Here is a 20,937-nt window from a genome sequence, read left to right on the forward strand (position 1 = left end):
TGGAGATCTAGATTAGTCATTATTGTTTATAGTTTTATTGATGCGGTTTGCAAGTACTGTAGGAAGGATTATTTCAATTGTGTGTGTTTCCAGCTGTCCATCCATCTAATCTTCTATGACGCTATCCCCCACCCAAATATTAAATATTGACCTCGAATTCTATTATTTCAAACTGGCACCAAATAAGTCAACAATAGCAAAATGAAAAAAACATCGAGGCACGTAAAACAAAACACCACAAATATTGAATTAGTGACACAATAAATTTATTAGATGATAAAATCTCAAATGTTAAAAGAATAAATACAAAATGTCATTCAAATGCCATAGAAAATGCAATGAAGTGGAATGCAGTGTGTTACTTTTCACTGGTAGGCCAGTGAGAGGTATCAACAATACTGTATTTGTCACTTTAAGACTCATGTTCCATCTAATCCACCCACATTAATATAACACATTTGTTAATGTCTATAATATAGGCTGGGAAGATCTTAATTTGTGCTAATTTAGTGAAGAAATAATAATAATAATCCCTAAGTATCCTTTGTACAGTGGGGTTATCTTCAGCGAGTGATTTCTTTGCATGCATCACAAACCCTGCACAACAGTGAATTTCTCTTCCTTTCATTAACTAGTAACAGTCTTTGCGCTCATTAAAAATGTTAAACATCAGCAGTGACAATTTGATGGGAGCCTTAGATGGAGGGCAAGTCATTAGCCTCCACTGGGCGAGGGCCGCAAAAACACAAAGACCGAGACAGATACAGTATATGGAGAAACTAGTAAAAAGATCATTTCTAATGGATGACTCATCCACTGAGAAAATTGGGAAGACATTGAATGAATAGGTGTTCCCTCTAGCTTAGACTATGTCTCTGTTCTCTGTCATTAAAAATAACATGAAGTTAAGTAACGACTCAAATGTGAAGACAACACAGCTGGGTCAGCGACAGACAGCCAAAAGGGGTACGTTATAGGACAGGAGTGACCGGAATAACATGTTCTGTGTTCCTGAAGTGGCTTCCTGCTGCCTCCAACTCGATGCTGGAGAGGAAACGATTGCCTCGTCGGTGGCGGTCGTAGCTCAGCTCTGTGGCGTACACAGCGCTCATTTTCTTTGGGTAGATGATGGTGGTGCTTGTAAAACTTTGTGGCCGATGCCGGGGCTGGAAATCCAGCTGTGTCTTATAATGACGCCAGGTGCTGTGGGACACGGCTGTGATGGTCTGCGTGCAGTGCTCCAGGCCCTGACCCCACGGTTGCAGGGCCACATTCTGAATGAAGTGGCGGCCAGAGTCATAGTGCACTGAGGAGGTGTATCTGTGGATGACGGAAGATGATTCCTGACTGTTGTTTGTGCCTATGCAGCAAACAGCTGACTTTGGCTGAGAGGAGGCGTACACCCTGGACTGGTCTCCAACCAATATCAGGGCACATGTTGACAAATGAGCATTTACTTTCAAATTCACCCACAGTTTAGAGTCTTCAATGAATCTAACGTGCATGTTTTTGGACTGTGGGAGGGAGATGGCATAACCGGAGAATACCCGCATTAGCATGGGTAGAACAAGGCTGCAGCCAAGAGTTAAACACTGAGCCGCAGAACAAAATGAAACGGCTGGATTGTTTGAAGGGCTTTGACAGACTCACCTTACTTCTTGAGGAGGTAAAGAGTCAATAATGATTCCCTCCCCATAGGACAAAGGGTGAAAGGAACCAGAGGGCAAATCTGACACCTGCAAAATAAATGAAATTAATCAAGAATATTAGGATAATAGTTTGTGTGGTCCAGTTTATTCTAAAATGAGCAATTGGGTTAATTCAAAAACTACAGTGCTGTAGTTTGTGCCGCAGCATAACAATATCTTGTCATATGGCACAAGAAGGTACGCTCAGTTACTCCTGCACTTACTGCTTTATCATTTGATTTGTGTATGGCATACAAATCTTTTCATTCAATTATTTATTAATTTACTGCTGCACTAGCAGCTTAGTAGGTAGGTTCTGGCCTGCGCAGGAATTCGGATCACGCCGCCGCCATAAACTGCTAATGCTAACTACTGTAATGTAAAAATTCCTCATAAACCAATCATGAGCTGCAACTTTAAACATTGTTAGTTGATAATTGCTCAAGTAGTTCTCAAACTTATTACACTAAGAGCCACCTAAAACAAAATACATAGCTCTCCATGTACCATCGCCTTGACAAGCAATAAAATAAGCAGAGTAGGCTTATGCATTCATAAAAAATGAGACCGAAGTTTTATTCCTAAAAAGTATACAGTATTCTATAAAATTTTCAGCCATTGTTACATTACACACAGTGTGAACATTAACATTGTCACTCACATCATGAGTGACGTGACACTAAATGAAAACAACAGTACTTAAATAATTGAATTAAAATGAAATGCAACAAGAAAACATCACCAAACGTTTAAAATCAAACAGGCCTTAAAGATGAAATGCAAATATATTGAACTGAAAAGTTAAGTGCCCAGTGATTCTTTTGCATACCTCGAAAGGAGCTCCCTCACCACTAATGGTAGCGCATGTGCCAAATTGAGAATTGTTGGCCCCAATAATTTTTAGCTTACTGTCTCAATATCAATAATTTTTAAAAAGTGCATAGAAAGTTTGTCTGTGTAGATTCTCAGTCATCCAGGTTCATGACAAAGCAGAGGTTGAATCAAGCCATTTGGACGATTCTTGTTTGTTGCAATTTTTTTTAATTTTTTTTTATTCTCGTTGTCCGAAAATGTGCAAAAATGTCTTTTATGCTATTAGCCTAACGCCACCCATTTGTTCAATAAACACCTTTCAAATAAAGGCCTATTACTTTCTGCACTCTGAGGAAATACTGGTATAATGGTATACTCATCGAGTCGCTAACTCACTTGTGATTTTTTTGTCTGTTTTACATAACTAAGTATTCTTAATTTAAGTGTGTGTATATATATATATATATAGAGAGAGAGAGAGAGAGAGAGAGAGAGAGAGAGAGAGAGAGATTTTTTTTTAAGGGACTCACATCATGAGTGACGTGACACTAAATGAAAACAACAGTACTTAAATAATTGAATTAAAATGAAATGCAACAAGAAAACATCACCAAACGTTTAAAATCAAACAGGCCTTAAAGATGAAATGCAAATATATTGAACTGAAAAGTTAAGTGCCCAGTGATTCTTTTGCATACCTCGAAAGGAGCTCCCTCACCACTAATGGTAGCGCATGTGCCAAATTGAGAATTGTTGGCCCCAATAATTTTTAGCTTACTGTCTCAATATCAATAATTTTTAAAAAGTGCATAGAAAGTTTGTCTGTGTAGATTCTCAGTCATCCAGGTTCATGACAAAGCAGAGGTTGAATCAAGCCATTTGGACGATTCTTGTTTGTTGCAATTTTTTTTAATTTTTTTTTATTCTCGTTGTCCGAAAATGTGCAAAAATGTCTTTTATGCTATTAGCCTAACGCCACCCATTTGTTCAATAAACACCTTTCAAATAAAGGCCTATTACTTTCTGCACTCTGAGGAAATACTGGTATAATGGTATACTCATCGAGTCGCTAACTCACTTGTGATTTTTTTGTCTGTTTTACATAACTAAGTATTCTTAATTTAAGTGTGTGTATATATATATATATATATATAGAGAGAGAGAGAGAGAGAGAGAGAGAGAGAGAGGGGTAATGTACAATGAACAGGGAAATAATTACTATTGGGGTGTATTTAGGGTTTTAATTATAGTATTATAGCGAACATTTACACACATGCATTCGAGTCAAATACACATCGGACTCATGAGTCACACTGACACTGATGGTGACCAAATGATAAGCATCCAGTCGATTACCTACCCGCGATCCGTTTCTTTCGTCCTCCGGTACCGGGCTCACGCCGCGGGCTTTGTCCTGAGGCAGCAGCCAAGCGCTGGGACTTGGGCTAGGTGGTAAACCGGAGTCCGGGCTGTCAAGCCCTCTGTCCGCCCGGCAGCTCATACCAAGTGGGTCCTCTTCGCAAACATTTGGAAAGTTCAACCGTCTGACCATTTCCTTTCCAAGTGAGAAGTTGCAAAACTCCGGCAGCCGGCAACGCTTCTTGCGAAGGAGAACAGCTACCAGAATGTGGTTCACCCGTTTTTTGTAGGTTTTTTTCCCCTCCGTGCTCACGTTTCACTGCTTCCCTTGCTACTTACAGGGATGCTCACAGTCAGGGAAGAAAAAAATAATTTCCCAACTCCGACAAGCCTTCAATTTAAATGGCCTTTGCACAATAAACTGGAGGTGCTATGTTCATATACTTTATACTGTATTTTCTGAACGGACAAGGCAAAGTTGAACATAACTTGAAAAGCCTCGAGGCTGATCTTCAAACTTCTCCCTCTTTAAATCCTCCTCGCGTTGAAAGAGGAAAGACACGCCCATTCCAAGGCTTTTTTTTTCCTCGATTCTGATTGGATGAACAAAAGAAAACTCGAAAGCAATATTTGTTTTGACTCCCAACATGGCACCAAGAGACCACTGGGGCAAAACACGCAAGACATGAATACTACAATGGCTGATTTGGACGAAGCCAACCGATGTTTGGTTGGCAGCTCTGTGTATGTGATATCGAACATAGTGAACAGAATATGCCCCCTAAGGCCTAAAAAGGGGAAGAAGCTTTAATTTTCTTTTTCATAAATTCATGAAAGACAAGCATACATATTTCAAATCAATATACTAAGATTTGCCAAATAATTCTATGGCCCTTTATTTGTCATAAAAAGAACAACGTCAACATTTAGCTTGGATGAAGTTGCCTGTACAAGACTGATGAACAACATCCATTCTTTTCAGTGCAACTCATTGATCAATCTATGGCCATTGTGTGAACACAGACGCGAGGAAATTGCACAAAAACGAGTTTATGTACCAAAAGCAATTTGCATTTGAGGAAGTTTCTGAAGAACTCACGATGAACTTGGATTTATTTTTCTCCGTGATGGTAAATGAAGTAATCTCTTTTATTTTTAACAATCACTAAATGGAGCAGAATGACATTTCGTGAGATGAATAATTGAGTGGTAAAGACCAGCCAAGCAACACACAGTTTCTTGAAGTGCTATTCCTTCACAGTCTTTTCTTGATGAGTTTTTCGAGCTTGCGTATACGCGATGACTCCTGCTCAGGGGTGGGGGCACTGAAAGACAAAGAGGTGCTGCCATCGGCCCCAGAGGGTGGTGTGGGTAACCTCTGTCTGAAGAGCTCCAGCATGCTGCTCTGCTCACCACGTTTTAAACCCTACGCACCAAAGAATGACAACACACAGATACAGTTGCTAAAAGCATTTGATAAAGATACTGGTACGAGCATAACATGCCTGTGCTAAGTTGTCTATGTTTTTTGGATTTACATTCACCCGGATGAGTCCAAAATGATTTGAAACTGGGCAAACCAACAAACCTTCATGTCAAGTATTTTCTGGAACGTCTCAGGATTGCCATCAGCCAAGAGCTTGATGTAGTTATCCACAAACACCACAGGCGGTTCATGTGGGGCCATCACCACCTATAAAAAAAAACAAAACCAACAAAAAACTAGTAGTCTATAAGTTTGTCTTGACACTTCCTCTGTAATACACACACACACACACACACACACGCACACAAAAGCAAGGTTAAACAAATGTGGGGATGGGGGTTGCTTTTTTAACAGTTCCCAGAGGAGACCTTCACAAGTGAGCATTGGAGTGATGTTGGCCTGGGTGGAAAACAGCCAAGTCTCACAGGCGTTGCACCAGCAAGGAGAGACCGCCTCAGTCGGAAAGCTCGGAACATAAGTGGCTCACAAAACGACCTCAATGTACACAACAAACCGACAATCTTCTCTAAAATGAAGGAAAATGTCTTGCGCAGCCAACAGCTGAGGTCCACAAAAAAAAAAAAAAAAGTGTGCAAACTGCATAGCATCAAACAATTAAGTTCTATTCATATCACACCTTATTAACGTATTCACAGAAAGCAACCAAGCAAGAACAAAATCCAGGGTGGCAACGTTAAACCTCAAGCAACTGCAACAGCGAGAGAAGTAAAATAAATAAATAAATAAATAGTAATAAATACAATAATGGGAGAACACTTTGAAACTTGTTGGAAGCCAAGCAGAATAGGCTCAGTTATCAGACATACTGTGAAAACATGTCAGTCACTACATCCATACTGGAATGTGCTGTACTTGGAATGCGCATAATTAAATGGATGGTCGTATGAGATGCATAAACGGTACAGCAAGAACAGTTCACACAAGTGAGAAAATAAAAAAATGATGTTAAGGTATCATGAAGCAGAATATGTACTTAAATAGAAGACAGCCTTGAGACAATGTGTGATTCCAACTAGAACAGAAAAAAAGTCCCTCAATGCAGTAAACGTTAAAAGCTACAAATCTCGAAATAATGTGGGCTTACCATCCATCGATTAAAAACGTATTTTATTTAATTTCAATCAACGGTCCATCAAGACACTTATGTTGTAATATAAATATGGTCATGTTGTCCCGCCCCAAAAAAGGGTACGGCCAAATCTGTGTTGGTCGCACCACTGCTACCAGTGCAAAATTCATCCTGATCCCTCGAGCTGCTCTCTTAGAACTGAGAGCTGAAGCTTTGGAGAAAATAAATCCTTGCTTGGGTCTGAAAAGTCTGTAAATCTGGCAACATTCATATGGAAACACTGGGCAGCAGATCTGTTCGAAGGGAATCTGCAATTTGATTGGTTAGTAGCACCACGTGGGGCGCTGTGCCGGCTCAAAGTCGAGATGGAGCAGAAAAGCGCTACAGCTCAATGTTGCCGAATGAAGGCAGCTGAAAACAGACATTGATGTTTGTTTTCAAACGTTTGCATTCACCCACAAGGCAGACAGAAGAAGAGGGAGGAAAAATAATTTCTCCAGAACAACTCAAGCCTTTCCAGGACATTTAACTTTTTCTCTAATTTTACACGTGTTTTCCATAACTGGAAAACTGGTCAATCATTTTCCAGGTTTTCCAGGACGCGTGGGAACCCTTATGGTACCTTTCCTGGACACGACGTCCACAATTTCAAAAAGCAATTTGAAAATGTGGAATCAACAGACCACAGGAAACTTTTCCACTTTGCATCAGTCCATCTCAAATGAGCTCGGCCACAGTGAAGCCAGAAGCTTTTCTGGGTGTTGTTGATATATGGCTGTCCATTTGCATGAGACACTTTCAACTTGCTTTTGTAAATGTAGCGACGGACTTTGTTAACTGACAATGGTATTCTGAAGTGTTCCGCAGCCCACATGGCAATATTCTTTGAACCAGGGGTCACCAACTCCAGTCCTCGAAAGCCCCTATACTGCATGTTTTAGATGTTTCCCTCCATTTCAGCTGACGCTCCTTTTGTACCCAAGCATAACACTCACCCATTTCCAATTTAAGTAATCACAAATGAAATGTTCTCATGTGTTCTTGAAGCATTTCTCAACGGTGTCAGTTTTTTTGGTGCTCCCGTCTGAGCCTTTTGGAACGTGTTGCAGAAATGATATAAAAATGACAACACATGGGGGGGAGAGAAAACGTTTGCCAGTTTGAACATGACATATCTTGTCTTGGTTGTGTATTCAACTGAATGTACAATAGGTTGAAATTGATTTGCAAATCATTGTATTCTGTTTTTATTTGCATTTTACACAATGTTCCACTTACATTGCAAATGGGGGTTTTATGCTCCAGTTAAAAAGGCTGCTGGGAGTCACAAAAAAAATGAAAAATATGGACAGTTGGTTGATATTTTGCATAATATTATACTATTAAGATGTAAATAATCGTGTGCTGCAGTCATAAGTTACGAAACATGTGCATGTGAAGAAATGGGTGCCTACTTGATTGGTCACGCGAATAGGACGTGGAAGCTGATCTACTACTCCGCTGAGCTGTGAGGCTCTTAAATCAAACCCTTCGTGTGCAAACACTGGCTTTGTAACACAAACACCAAGCAATTTTCTAAGTGCAGATTTTGCTACACTGTCAGAACTGAGATAAAACATCAAAAACCTGAAAAGATAACAGCCATATAGCGATAACACATGAAATCCATCTCACTGGTTGTCAAGCCGTGAGAAGGAATTCCACAACTCATGCAAGTCTGCTGATCGACATCAAGAAAATACAGCAGAACCAAGGTCAAACTTCGGAAGGAAAGAGGGGCTCTCTGGAGTCCCACCAAATTCAAAAGGCAGACAGGCATTCACTTAAGAGGGTGTGGGCATTTTTCTTCACCCCAGGGACAGTTGATAAGGGTGGGGCAATCCGGGGCAGTAACATACGAGGGTCCACATGGTTGTTTGAGACAAGGTCAGTTGTCTTGACTGTCACAATTACTCTTTGCAGTAAAAACTACATCTAACGTACATGCTATGTTTTGGACATCGTCTTTAATTTTGTTCATAAGTATATAGATTTTTTTAAAAACATATTTTTGGATAAGGGGCTAGCTGTAAGTACTTTGCTCAAGGATGCCAGGTCTGTGGTTTGAGGTTTACAGGATGGTGGGATGGCCCGTTCCATCCCAGGAGCGGAGAGATGGACCGTTCCGTCCCAGGGACGGAATATCCATCTCTGCCTCAAGCTATCCTGTTTAGAATAATGTCAGTAAGCCTACCAGAGTTGCTCACCTTAAGTATCATCTCTGCACGGGTCATGCCCTTCACCACAATCTTGGTGTAGCTTGCAGGTGCCTTGCGAAGTACCTGGGAACCTATAGAGGGTAGGTCTAGCAGGACGGTCTTCAAGGAGTGTGTGTCCAGAAGGAGCTTGTTCGAAGGAACAGACAAAATAAAAAGCCAGTCAAAATCAGAGCTGTGCATTTGTAGCACCTTGAGGCAGAAATAGATTTGGATGCACGTACTTGTTCTGCTCCCACCATGCTGATAGGCTTACATCTGAACAAGTGATTGATAAATTTGGGAATGAAAGAGCTAGAAAAGGGAAATGACAAAATTCAATTCATGTATCTTCACTTCTGACTCATGTACCACTAAACTAAGGATCTCTCATGGGTATTACTTTGTGAATTTGATGCAGAATTGCGTGAAGTATTTGCGCGTGGAGGCCAAATTGTCTCTGATGATTGGCACATTCTGCTTTATGTGCATGATGATTGAAGTCACATAGGGACTCTGGTCACCGACATGCTCCACATTCTGCCACGGCATCTGAGAGGAAAAGGAATGTGCATATACAGTCACATTGCCTCCTCATAATATGCAATTCCTGTTTTATTGAATGGAGTTTGATGTAAGAAGAGAAATAAAATAGTGTGTCTGACCTTGCTCATTGCAGTGAGAGCAGGGTCACAGGCAGCATCAAGATCTTGAACAAGTAACTGGATACTATTCGAGATCACTCTGGTACAATAGTGAAAATGAGAAGACACTAATATCACAAATGATCTACTCAAAAGCAGGCTGCTATACAAGATCATCTATATTTGCTACATACGTGCTAAATGTATCCATCTCCCCAGTCAAATTAATTCTTTCCACCAGGATTTTATCCACTTTCTCTTTTAGTTTCTCTTCAAGCTGAAAGACACCACACATGTATATCCAAGATTTAATACAGCATGACAGGAATCTCAATGAGAGAAGAAAAAAATATCAATCTATTGTGTTCATTATTATGTTGATGTAAAAAAAAATATATATATACACATTTACACAATTTACATGTACATGCCTGTTGCGTAGTAGCAAGGCAGTACTCGGCAGTGCTGAGGATGCTACAGATGAGGCACAGCTCATCAAGAGTGAACTTGGCCGTTTCCGAGGCTTCTTTTTCTTTCAGCAGACTGCTGATCGTCAGAACCCCACTGTTACTGCTCGACCTGTAGATGGACATATTTTACTTAAAAAGACATATAAAGTGACTTAGGTTAACAGCCAGAAGAAAGCGATATGATCAGTCACCATGTAAATCAAGCTGTTCTCAATATTTTTTTTTAAAATTAGGTCATAACTCATGATATTAGACTAATGGGCCAGTGGACCCTCGAGAGTTTGTTTAAGTGATCGCATATGGTCGACAATATGGCATCCATAAGTCAGCGAGTGCACATGTGTAATTAGCATTTTTGTGTATCGGCAACACAAACAGTCAGCTGTCAGTGATGATTTCTAGTGTGGTTAGTGATCCAAATAATTTTACTGCAATTTGCACACAGTTGCGATTACATAACCCACTCCAATTGCCACATTACTGCTACCCATCAAAACAGGGCAAGGACTGAAGCTATTCCATTTCAAAATGAATTTTCAAGTCTCTAATGGTTTTATCACCGCACTAAAAGAAAGACCACATATGGGTGTGACAAATGTGGATTAAATTATGATTCTGTTCAACAGAACTAATGTGTTCTTACTTAGGCAGATTGCCTGTGAGGATTTTCCAGGCATACTCCCGTAGGAATTTCTGGAAGATGGTTGTAAGGGCAATCATAGGCTCCCCAGTACTCAGCTGGGAGCACTGGACCATACACTTCTTGTAATAGACAAAGAGGTCAGCACAGCTTGGCAGCACAGCACCACCCTCATCGGTGGCAACCTTGGGTGGGCCCTGTGCTCGGAAGTCAGCCACAAACCTGTCTATCAGTTCACCTAGGTTCCTGTAACACAGACGGTATACCAGATGTATTAACAGGCAAGCATGTAAAAAATTTATAGTCAAGTCTTTGGATTTAATTGAAGCGAGCACTGACGAGCACCATTTAAAGCTGCACACAACAACCATTCAATCACAGCTCTTCTAAAACTGCATTCATATTGGGAATAGCCACTATGGCCTACGGAAAGGATAGAGTATTCAGGGAAAAGTGGTAGCTGGTGGAAGTAACAGAGGGAAAATAGGCAAAAAGTGAGAGAAAACAAGAGAGCCAACCAACAAGGCAGGAGCAGACTAAAATGGGGGGCATATAAAATGAAGAGGTGGGGATTTAAAAAAAAAGAAAAAGAATGGTTGCTGAGGCAAGCGATTTATTCAAGCTCTCCCGCTCTCTCAGCGTCTGTGGTTGTGTAGTTAATGGGAAACATTTCTGCCACAACCAAGTCAGTGGCATGTCCAGGAACATGAGATGGAAAGACAGACAAGCCGGAGAGATGGAAAGCAAGAGGTATGTGTGTGTGTGTGTGTGTGTGTGTGTGTTTTAGTGAATACGTAGAAATTGGCAAACAAGGATGCGTATGTCAACTTTATACACAATCTGTTCCTGATGATGTAGATACATACGGTATATGCAGTATGTGTATAACAATTTTTTGGTTGCTCACTTGTCTTGTGATTCTATGTAGACATACAGATGAGGCTCGAAGCACTTGGAAACAATGCCATGGAAAGGATTCTCAGGAGCCTTGGGTTTTCTGGGCTACAGGAATGTAAGAAACACAGGCATTAATACAAATGACTCCATATGGGCCGGTTACTTGTTACTTGGTTAAAAAAAAAAAAATCCTAATAACAGAAAATCTAGGTTTCAATTATTGCTAAAACTGTCCGTCTCCAGTATTGTGCTTTTCTCTTATTTTTTTGAGAGGGCTTGTAAACGGCTGCAATATGATTGGCTGATTGCAGAGATCACTTGATCACGTTGCCAGTCACCTCTCTAAAATCAACGAGAGGCCCGACACTTTCTTTTCCTCCCACTTGGCTGAGCAGAGAGGGGAAGGGTGAGCAGATTCAGGGAAAGGACAGAGAGAGAGATGCCACAAGGCAACTGCACTAACTCCGGCATACTTACTGATTTGCCTATTAATGTGCATTCTCCCTCCTCCCAAAACAATCTAATCATTTTTTTTAATGTTTTTTTTTCTTTTCGTAATTTTTGAACATTTTTTTTAACTTCTAAAATGTTGTAAATATTCTTAAGGGTTTCTGTGAATGTGTTTATTTCTTGTATTTGTATGGTTGTTTCGTAATTTTGCTACGTTACTTTCGCTTCTGAACGTTATTAATTGTTCTGTTTGTAAATGCTTGTTGTGTTGCTGTGTCTCTGTTTGCGTGAAGTGCATTGAGTTACCAAATGTTTGAAATGTGCTTCTATATAAATAAAGCTGCCTTGCTAAATTCAGAGATGGGCTTCCCATCCCTGGGATGGAAAGGTCTTTCCAACATTTATGCAGCATAAATAAGACAAAAGAACCCAGTTCTTAGGAAAGATATTGATTAGTTGTTATTGGAGCTTATCTCACCTTTGCAAGATCCCCATCTTTGCCATCCTTCTCACTACCCTCATCTTCACCTTGATCGTCTTCCAAGAAAGGATTAGAGGGCTCTAAAGGGCTCTCTGGCCTCTTCTGCTGCTCAAAATAAAACAAAACAAAACATATTTTGGTAATATGTATAATTGGAGAAATACAGTTTAGTTCAATGTATGGAAAATTCTTACATTAAGGATAATGTTTACACATAGCCCATTTTCATTTCAAGTCCTTTATTTCACTTCTAATGATGAACTCATCCTGCAAAATTGTATTGACCAAATGCCAAATGACTATTTTCTGCAGTGCACCTGTTCAACCTAGTTGGGATTTTGTGGGGCAAAAAACATTTCGAATTTTATTCTTAGGCAGTCCTGCCCTGCTCTAAATGGAGAATGAAAATTCTGTCTGACGTAATCACCAACAGAAGTCTGCCTGTGCTTGTTCTTACCACAGGGGCATCAGTCAATGTGCATCCTGTGAAACGTTTTGCCAGCAGACCTTCAAAGTTTGTCGTCCTCTGAATGGCAAACAGAAGCAGTTTCACTTCAATCTCCTTGGCTCGTGTTCTCATTACTTTGGAAAGCTCCACTCTTTTGGGAAAAAAGATGCACATAGAAGTTGACACATAAAAAAACAAACTGATGCAATACTTGCACTTTTATTGAGGTACATTGGTCCCCCGCAACTTGCAGGTGATACACACCAAGCCCTAACCTGAATAGGTCAGTGAAAGGGATTTATAAATCTACCTGGTGATGTGGCAGAATTCCACTGCAATACGCTCTGTCATGCACCACTCCTCTGGAAACATGCGTCCATATTTTTCTTCATAGTCGACTAGTTGCCGCTTGATCCAAGCATAGCGGCGATCAATCTTGTCTAGCCATGCAACCTAAAACATTTGGTTAAGTACTTTTTCAAGCATCCTATAATCCAAAGTCACATGTACTTTCAAGCCTTGATACCAAACTTTATTAGTGGGTAATCTTTGTTAATGAGCATTTACTCACATCTTGGTTTTCTTGAAAGAGCACAAGGTACTCTGAGAGATGCTGCCGGATGAACTTTTTAATTATCTCGAGTTTGATGCGTGGATCAAGAACATTTACAACCAGACAGGCATCCCTCAACACATTACTTGGCCCACCGGGCCTCTGTGGTGAGGAAAAAAAATAAAGATCAAAAACACTGTTGCTTTTATTTTTATAAAGGAGAATGAACCTCAAAGAGTCTGAAAACACATTTTGAAAAGCTGACGTGTTTACCTTGGAGCCCTGGGATGGGAATGCTTCTTCAAAATCTGCCAGTATCTGAGTGCCCAACTCACTTTGTGCTGCTTTCACTCTATACAAGTCAAAGAGCAAATTCACAGTGGAAGTGTCAGAGTTGTACAAATGTGTCATATTCGTCTATACAGCCATTCACTAGCCATTTGGTCTGAAGCTGTATGAAAGATTTGTAAATGCAAATGAAAGACTCAGACTCATCAAGTCATCCTGTCAATCTCAGTGTCTTGTTTCAGACCGATAAGTAGAATTCCTTCAAAGTCTGAAACACACGTTAGCAAGTCTTGTGAAATTTTGGTTCCACAAGTGTGTTTTGCTTCTTTGGTTTTTGTGATGTTACCACAAGAGGGTTACCGGTCATCGCAAAGAGCAAGAAATGGAACTTGGAGGGGGCTGTACAGTTTTAAATTTTGTTTGTCCAATCTTCAAATCTGTACTGATACATTTTAGGAGCTTAATTCACATTCAGTCTTATTCTGTGTTTCACAATATTACCCTGTTCTTGTTGGTTTCTCTGCATTAATTACTTCCCCCGCTCATATTTCTTTTCTGGTTGTTTTAAAGTGCTCTATAAATACAATTGAGTTGAGTCCCATCATCTGTTTCTCCTGAAGTTACTCCTTCCGTGCAGCTGTTCTTTGGTATTCAACGCTATCTGCCACACCTCAGTCAAAATTGAACAGATGGCCATTTTCCCGATTAGACGGATCAACACTACTCTGAACCCGGAGTTAGACACATTCCATCTGATGCTATAGCTGCTGTAAAAATGACTGATTAGCCATACAAGATGCATCATCAAAAATGATTCTGCAATACAGTAGACATGTGAGCAACTATGCATTAGGTATATGTGTACGAGTATGAGGTACCTCTCAGAGAGCTGTCTGATCTGAGGTATGCCCATATACTTGTGGAAGTGCTCAAGTACTTTTACAACTCCTTGCAGGAGATTGGCCACCTCACCGTACTGCCTTTTTCTCGTCATGGCCCTGGAACACACACAAAGATGCCTGAGTTTATTTCAGTGTGTCATTGTCAATGTCTTCATTTCTGGATTTAAAAGACAATAAATGAAAAAGAAAAAGAATCACTCAAATGCAAAATTAAATGACGTGTCGGTCCTGACACAAAAAAAAAAAAAAAAAACAATTTAAAGTCCCAGCTTCAAATCATAAGGATGCACACAATAATGTTTGTCATCAAAAGCTTACTTTTCTAATGGTCAGAACTAACAAATCGGTTCGGAGGTGTCTGGAACAGTGATCAGAATTTACTGCATCATAGCAAATATTCGTTCAATTGGATGATTTAGCTGGAGTTTATATCTGGAATAATATAAGTCTGGAAGCGGGTCCTCGAGCTAAAAGAGAGGAACAAATCAAGTCCCACATAGGCTCAATACAGATTGGTTAAAAAAAAACAAATATGATTCGCGGTATTATGCATGCTATGCAGAAAAAAACAAAAACATAATTATACAAATTTCATGTCACATGAATTTGTTCTGCACACGTTTGCTAATAAATCAAATGTGTCTGTATGTGCAATACAGGTGTACTCACTCTAAAGAGTCCACGCCTCCTGCTAACATATGCAGGTGGTTCAGTGTGGTGATAGATGTAGTAAGATGGCGCTTGGCATGGTCCAACTGCTTTATGTCCCTGGTAATCTCCTTGACCTAAAGGAAGAAGGAGACAAGCTACCCACTGTTTTTATTATAATCGATGGAAGGTGCTGAATGCTGTCAGTGTGTGTGCGTACATACCATTTGTTCAGACTTCTCTGCCTTGTCCTTGATATCTTTGATTTTTCCAAAGAGCTGCTGAATTGCTACTTGGGCCTCTTCTAAAGCCTGTAGAAACCACGTTTGTCAATATTAAAAATAGAACATCCGTTATTTAGGTGTTTTGAAAACTAACACTAAGAGCTGCGAGTGGACCTGTAAGCATGTTTGAACTGCAGGGAGTCAATCATCAATTCACATTTCACAAATAAACATGCAAAACACAGAAAAGCGTGTTCTTTACAATGAAACCATCTCAATCACATCATCGCATCACATCATTACATCATCAGTTACAGGATCTGTATGGACACTGGACACTGAAAATCAAGTTATCACACACTATCGATCTAAACTGTTGAGGTGATCATAAAACTGAGTCCGTTATTATTTTGATTTGGTTTCAAGTAGGTCAAGGTTAGGGTAATTTACCACATAATTCAGTCTGTTGGGAAATGGGGTGATTTGCTTTGGCAGTGGGCAGCAGCTCTGGCACCATGTACCGTTGTGGTCGCTACGGCATACAGAGTAATGTTGACAATATTCTAAACTATGACATATAGCTGGTAGCCATAATTGGCCGAAAGTACATGAGGTTGTGAGCTAAATAGGCAGCGATTTAAATAAGTCCAGCATCACTTTTGTTATGAATGAAACAACATTTGAAATGTTCCTTTATCCTTTTTCTTCGATCCTAAACTGGATGGGTGGTTGTGCGATGGTTGGTTCAACTACAATCCTGCGATTAAAAGTCTGGGACTGATGTGTTGAGATCACTTTTATTCACTCTCACCGCAAGCTGTAGCTCCAAGTGAAAAATGATCCTTGTAATCCTGCCTGTAATGTCAGGCTTAGCCTAATTGGCCAACCGGGCACCAACTCAATTGAGGCAAAGGGCCAAGAGACAAAGCTAAACATGACGACCGTCACATAAACGTTTCAATGTATCAAAGAGATAATTTGCAATTCTGAGAGCCAATAAACTACATACCCTATTTACATCATTTCTAAGAGCTTCTCAGTTGCCCAACATTCCCTCGAAATAAAGAAACGTCAAAAAAAATCTGGAAAAAGGAAGGTAAACTGCATGTCTGCTATTTGATCTGGCAGTTGGAATTCCACATCATTTCGAAGAGCTTCTCAGTTGGTGATCTTAAAGAAAATCTGTCCATCCTGAGGAGCCAAGACTCTTCAAGGTTGTAATCGTCAGTCATGCAGACTCAGCCGAATCAATCTGGCCCGCTGCCTAGTGCTCATTTCCTGTATTTATCCCAGAGGAAAGCAAAGGGAGACCACTGCCCAACAGGCGCCTCCATGCCCGAGATGCTATCTACCTTTCCACACAAACACAACTGTGTATCCCTTTTAACATGAAATAAGCAGCACCTACTGGGGTATTTTGAAGGGGGGAGAAAACCTTCTTCAAAATGCTTAAACAAGCCAGACAAGTCATCAACTCTCCTTCACATGTACAACAGTAAAATGAGTACAAAATGTGTCTCAAGTTTAGTTAAAAACAACAAAAATTAAACAACCAAGTGGAATTATATTAAGAGTTGAAACATTTCCCTAGTTGCATAGTGTATCATGCAACGTTGTTACACTAAAAAGGATTACTACTAAAACTATATATATATATATATATATATATATATACACACACACACACACCACACACCGGTATACATATGCGCAATGAGTCTGCAAAGGCGATCTAAGCACAGTTGCAGTTGATAGGCTTCTTTTCTTTTAAATCCCTACATATAACTGAAAAACGAATGCACCATGCTTGCTTGTGTCCCAGATGTTACTTTAAATGACAAGTGCAGAAAACACATTGTTCGAAAGGCTTAAAAGAACTGATTCAGTGTCAGAATACAGAAATAAATGGATCTGTCAAAGTCAGCGAGCGGGGATGAAAAGTGTGGAAACTAAAACAGCCTCTGAACTACTTTTTTTGACAATATGAAAAATTTAGATTTTACATAAAATATTAAGGTGAAGCTTTTTTTGAGGGGGGTGGGGGGGCAAAAGGTACCTCAACATTTTTGTTTGTTTTAACCACACCAGACATAAAAGAAAGAGCAAACACAAGTGGAAAATGCGGACGAGGGAAGGACATAATCCAAGACATGCAATTAGCAAGCAGTTTATGTACATCATGCCAGCATTTTCACCTGCACTAGAAATAGCATGTTTACTATGATTTTGCAGTAGCTAATCTGTAATGACGTGGGCTTTGGTGCCAGAGTGCCCCAGCTCAAATCCAGCTCCATGTTATGGTGCCCATAAGCAAGGCATCATCTGCACCCTTGCAGCACTCTGTACACCCCTTTGACTCTGACGTCACTCCTTGCATGTTTTTGTGTCGTCTGTTCGCTGTGTGCCGTGCAATACAAAATGTGTAGCAGTGTGTGAGGTGAAGTGCCCCTTTGGGATCAATTGCGCAGAAGTCACACGTGTGAAGGGCCCTTCCCAGTGGGGTCATCATGCTTGGCCAAACAGCTAAACATCAAACGTGAAAGTTTGTCACTGACCTCTGAGCACAAGGATTTAAAAACCAGACACATCAGAATTTCATGGCCTATCACGGACCACCAGGATAAATGAAGCCAGAAGTATGCTGGTTCGTCATGAGGCCATCTGTGGTAAGAGCAGTTTGAAGGAACTTTGGGGACCGGTGACACTGTAAGACTGACCCCGGAGGAATAGCAGAATAGGGCATGTGTGGGATTCTATTCCAGAAAGATAATGAATGCAGTAATGGAAGTAAATTTCAGTTGTATTTCCGATAAGGCACACATTTCAAAGAGCTTGACTTTTTTATGTCATGGTCAGTGCACAGTTTTCTGTTTTTAAACCAACAGACTAGGTTCAAACCCAGGTTAAGGGTACTCCTCCTCAGACTTCCATGACAACACTCAACTATCATGAATCCTATAGCACAATACAGCCAACTCCCGGTAGTTCTTAAGAGTTATCTTCTTCAGTGTCAACTAACGGTCACATTTCTCTTGCGGCAGACAACATTGCTGATTCTATTGCGGCTATTATGTCTCAATCTTCATCCTAAAAAGAGCACCTCTGCTTCTTTCCATCTGTCGAAAAAAAAATTTCCCTCTGGAAATGTTGGAATTGCTTCGTGGCCTTGGAAAAACAACCTCAAGTTATTGTGTGTGTGCAACCTGATAATGTTATTCGTCTGGGGTTGGACTAAAGTCTTTCCGCTTCCAAACAGTAGCAACACTGGAAAAGACATGGCCACCACGGCAGACACCCAGAAGAATTCGTACGCCAAATGAAGTCTACGTTTCAGAACTTTCATGGCTCAACCTTCAGGTGTCATGTTCCTTTGAAACCACAAACCCTTAACTGGGAAAAGGCTTGAATGAAATATGCACGGGCAGCTCTTTTCCATCATTTTCTTACAATAAAGCCTGGGGTTATACTAAAAGAAGTATACACAAGGGGATATATTTCCCAGACATGTTTTTTTGAAACAGAAAAAAGTAGAGTTTGCGCAATGGGGATGAATCTGAGTCATCATGTCCTTTTCCGTGGATTGCAGTGGAGACAAATGAAAGGGAAAGCAAGAAGGATCTCTGTTTTTCCAGAGATGAGAGTATCCACAGGTTGCATCGTAACTCCAGAAGATGAACAATGTTGGGGGCACTTTCATTTTTCTAGCGTGTGTGTGTGTGTGTGTGTGTGTGTGTGTGTGTGTGTGTGTGTGTGTGTGTGTGTGTGTGTGTGTTTTGAAGGTGTTGAACATTGAATTGGATGGTACTCTCCCCAATTATTGCATTGCGGCCTTTTTTTTTTTTTTTAAACGAGGTCAAATAACCGCAATGTGAAATTTCATTTCTGAATTTTTGTGCCAATTAAAAGGATTATTTGCCATTTGGTGTGTGGTCTAGGACATGAAAGTTAATAACAATGCAATAAGTGTAATGCAACATAATAGCTCATTCACTGGCAGAAGTAAGTGCCCTTTAAGGCTGAAAGTAACAAATGCAAAATTTAACGAGACAACTCACCTGCCTCCCATCCTGCCCCACATTGGTTTGACCCCTCACCACTGTCCTGATGTTGTCATCAAGGCGCCTACAAAATGTAACACATGATTTGAACATTTAAATACATGCATCCACATATTATTTGTAATGACAGAGTCGGCAAGAAAAAAAATTGAGATCAACTGACCTGATTTTCAGACGTATCTTGTTTACCACATCATCAATATTAGCAAGGGACTAGGGGGAAGAAAACAAAAGCAGACATCAAGTGATTATGGTTAGGATTAAGAAGCAACACTTAAACTTTTAGCATTCAAAAACGTCATCTTTCCATGCTATATTTATATGACCCTGTTTCTTTAAAACGATTTCTGTTAAATCCTTCAATAACTTAATCTTGCTGTTCCATTTCTGTTTTATTGGTTTACAGAGCCCCCTCATGGAAATATAGCATACCTACACAACAAGACCGGTCCAATGTTTGAAAGGATTTTCCATCCATCCAAAGAACAAATCGGCTCGAACTTCATGCTCTTTTTTTTTTTTTAAACATTTTATTTCAAATCTCTCTGGCGGCTCTTTCTTCTATTCGACTATGTATGTCAATAACTTTGCCAGTATGCCAGTTTTGTAATTTGAGACATTCAATAAAGATTATTCAATAATAATAATAATAATGGGTTACTACACCGTGCTTTTACCTGCTCGGTCGGAAACAATGTGTTGATATATTCCACCGCATTGAAGTCTGCTTTATCAAGCGGATCTTGACTTGGAAATACCTTGAAAATACGACAAAATCAATTTGGTCAACGTGCCATACTTAATATTCATTAATACAGTATTCAAATAGCTAATGTAAAACAAACCGACAACGGTTTGTCTCGGCAATTCAAATAACCCCATCTTATTGAATTAGCTCGTTGACGTTTATCTGTGGATACAAACATAAGCACTGCAAACGCATATATAAAGTACATTCGGCCGACTTTTCAGTCGGTATAACTAAATAATAAACACACAATACTGCTAGTGCTACGACCAGCTGGTACAGGGTGACACAATCTCGTCATTTGGTGGCAAAATCCGTCAACAATGCGGCTGAAGCAACTCTTTATTTTCAACCCCCGAAACGTTACCTGTTCAATCGCCAGCTGGACCTCTGGTGTGAGATGCAAAATTGCCTCCAAATCATCGGCAAATTCAAATTCTTCTTCCTCCATCATTGTCAAAACATTTACCACTTCAAGTGCCTCCCACTTCCTGGTGAAAAGGCTTCTGGGATAACTAATGACGCAGCTCGTGGTGCGTTCACGACTATCAGGGTAAAAATAGATTCCTTCAATCAACCGACAGTTCATCGTGCATTACGATACCCATTTGTGTGAAATTTCTTGATTCGTTCGTTAGTTAGTCCACATTAATTGTCCACCAGTATTATCCTCCTAGTAAGCAACTGTTAAGTGGAGAACTATTATAATTACCTGTATATGAAATTGCTTAAGAAGTATGTTTCTGTGGTTTGCAGGCTACAACTTCAGATAATATTGTAAAAATGAATGTCTTCCTTTCACCCATTTCCACACGC

The 20,937-nt window shown here is 40.1% G+C and overlaps 2 protein-coding genes across 3 annotated transcripts; both read right to left on the bottom strand.

The window, feature by feature from the left end:
* Positions 1–244: 244 nt before the first annotated feature.
* Positions 245–4,399, bottom strand: rflnb (refilin B). Its single transcript, XM_019886025.1, has 3 exons — positions 3,862–4,399; positions 1,651–1,736; positions 245–1,320 (listed from the first exon to the last, which is right to left on the bottom strand). The coding sequence occupies exons 1-3, from the start codon at positions 4,051–4,053 to the stop codon at positions 972–974; spliced, it is 627 nt and encodes a 208-aa protein (XP_019741584.1). The 5' UTR covers positions 4,054–4,399; the 3' UTR covers positions 245–971.
* A 327-nt stretch (positions 4,400–4,726) lies between these two features.
* Positions 4,727–20,625, bottom strand: vps53 (VPS53 subunit of GARP complex). Of its 2 annotated transcripts, none has more exons than XM_019886024.1 (22): positions 20,489–20,625; positions 20,051–20,131; positions 19,537–19,586; positions 19,371–19,437; positions 15,316–15,402; positions 15,113–15,228; positions 14,420–14,539; positions 13,527–13,605; positions 13,272–13,415; positions 13,011–13,153; positions 12,710–12,851; positions 12,250–12,354; positions 11,332–11,426; positions 10,428–10,670; positions 9,746–9,893; positions 9,509–9,591; positions 9,336–9,414; positions 9,074–9,222; positions 8,916–8,985; positions 8,683–8,820; positions 5,449–5,553; positions 4,727–5,286 (listed from the first exon to the last, which is right to left on the bottom strand). In XM_019886024.1, exons 1-22 carry the CDS (start codon positions 20,573–20,575, stop codon positions 5,116–5,118), a joined length of 2,502 nt encoding a protein of 833 aa, XP_019741583.1. In that variant the 5' UTR covers positions 20,576–20,625; the 3' UTR covers positions 4,727–5,115. The 2 variants fall into 2 exon arrangements, with proteins under 2 accessions (XP_019741583.1, XP_019741581.1); XM_019886022.1 differs by having other exon boundaries at positions 12,250–12,357.
* Positions 20,626–20,937: the final 312 nt, after the last annotated feature.

The sequence above is a fragment of the Hippocampus comes genome, unplaced genomic scaffold (assembly GCF_001891065.2).
Source record: "Hippocampus comes isolate QL1 unplaced genomic scaffold, H_comes_QL1_v1.1 scaffold29, whole genome shotgun sequence".
NCBI lineage: Eukaryota > Metazoa > Chordata > Actinopteri > Syngnathiformes > Syngnathidae > Hippocampus > Hippocampus comes.

Bases quoted from the DNA above. Each gene is read 5' to 3' on its own strand.
- vps53 (XM_019886022.1), bottom strand. From the start codon at position 20,575: ATGATGGAGGAAGAAGAATTTGAATTTGCCGATGATTTGGAGGCAATT. The intron at 12,852-13,010 runs GTAGATTTATAA...TTTTCCCAAAAG, and splicing joins GAATTCTGCCACATCACCAG to AGTGGAGCTTTCCAAAGTAA. The intron at 12,358-12,709 runs GTAAGAACAAGC...TATTTTGAGCAG, and splicing joins CATTGACTGATGCCCCTGTG to CAGAAGAGGCCAGAGAGCCC.
- rflnb (XM_019886025.1), bottom strand. From the start codon at position 4,053: ATGGTCAGACGGTTGAACTTTCCAAATGTTTGCGAAGAGGACCCACTT. The intron at 1,737-3,861 runs GTAGGTAATCGA...TTTATTTTGCAG, and splicing joins ACGAAAGAAACGGATCGCGG to GTGTCAGATTTGCCCTCTGG. The intron at 1,321-1,650 runs GTGAGTCTGTCA...CGTCATCCACAG, and splicing joins TTACCTCCTCAAGAAGTAAG to ATACACCTCCTCAGTGCACT.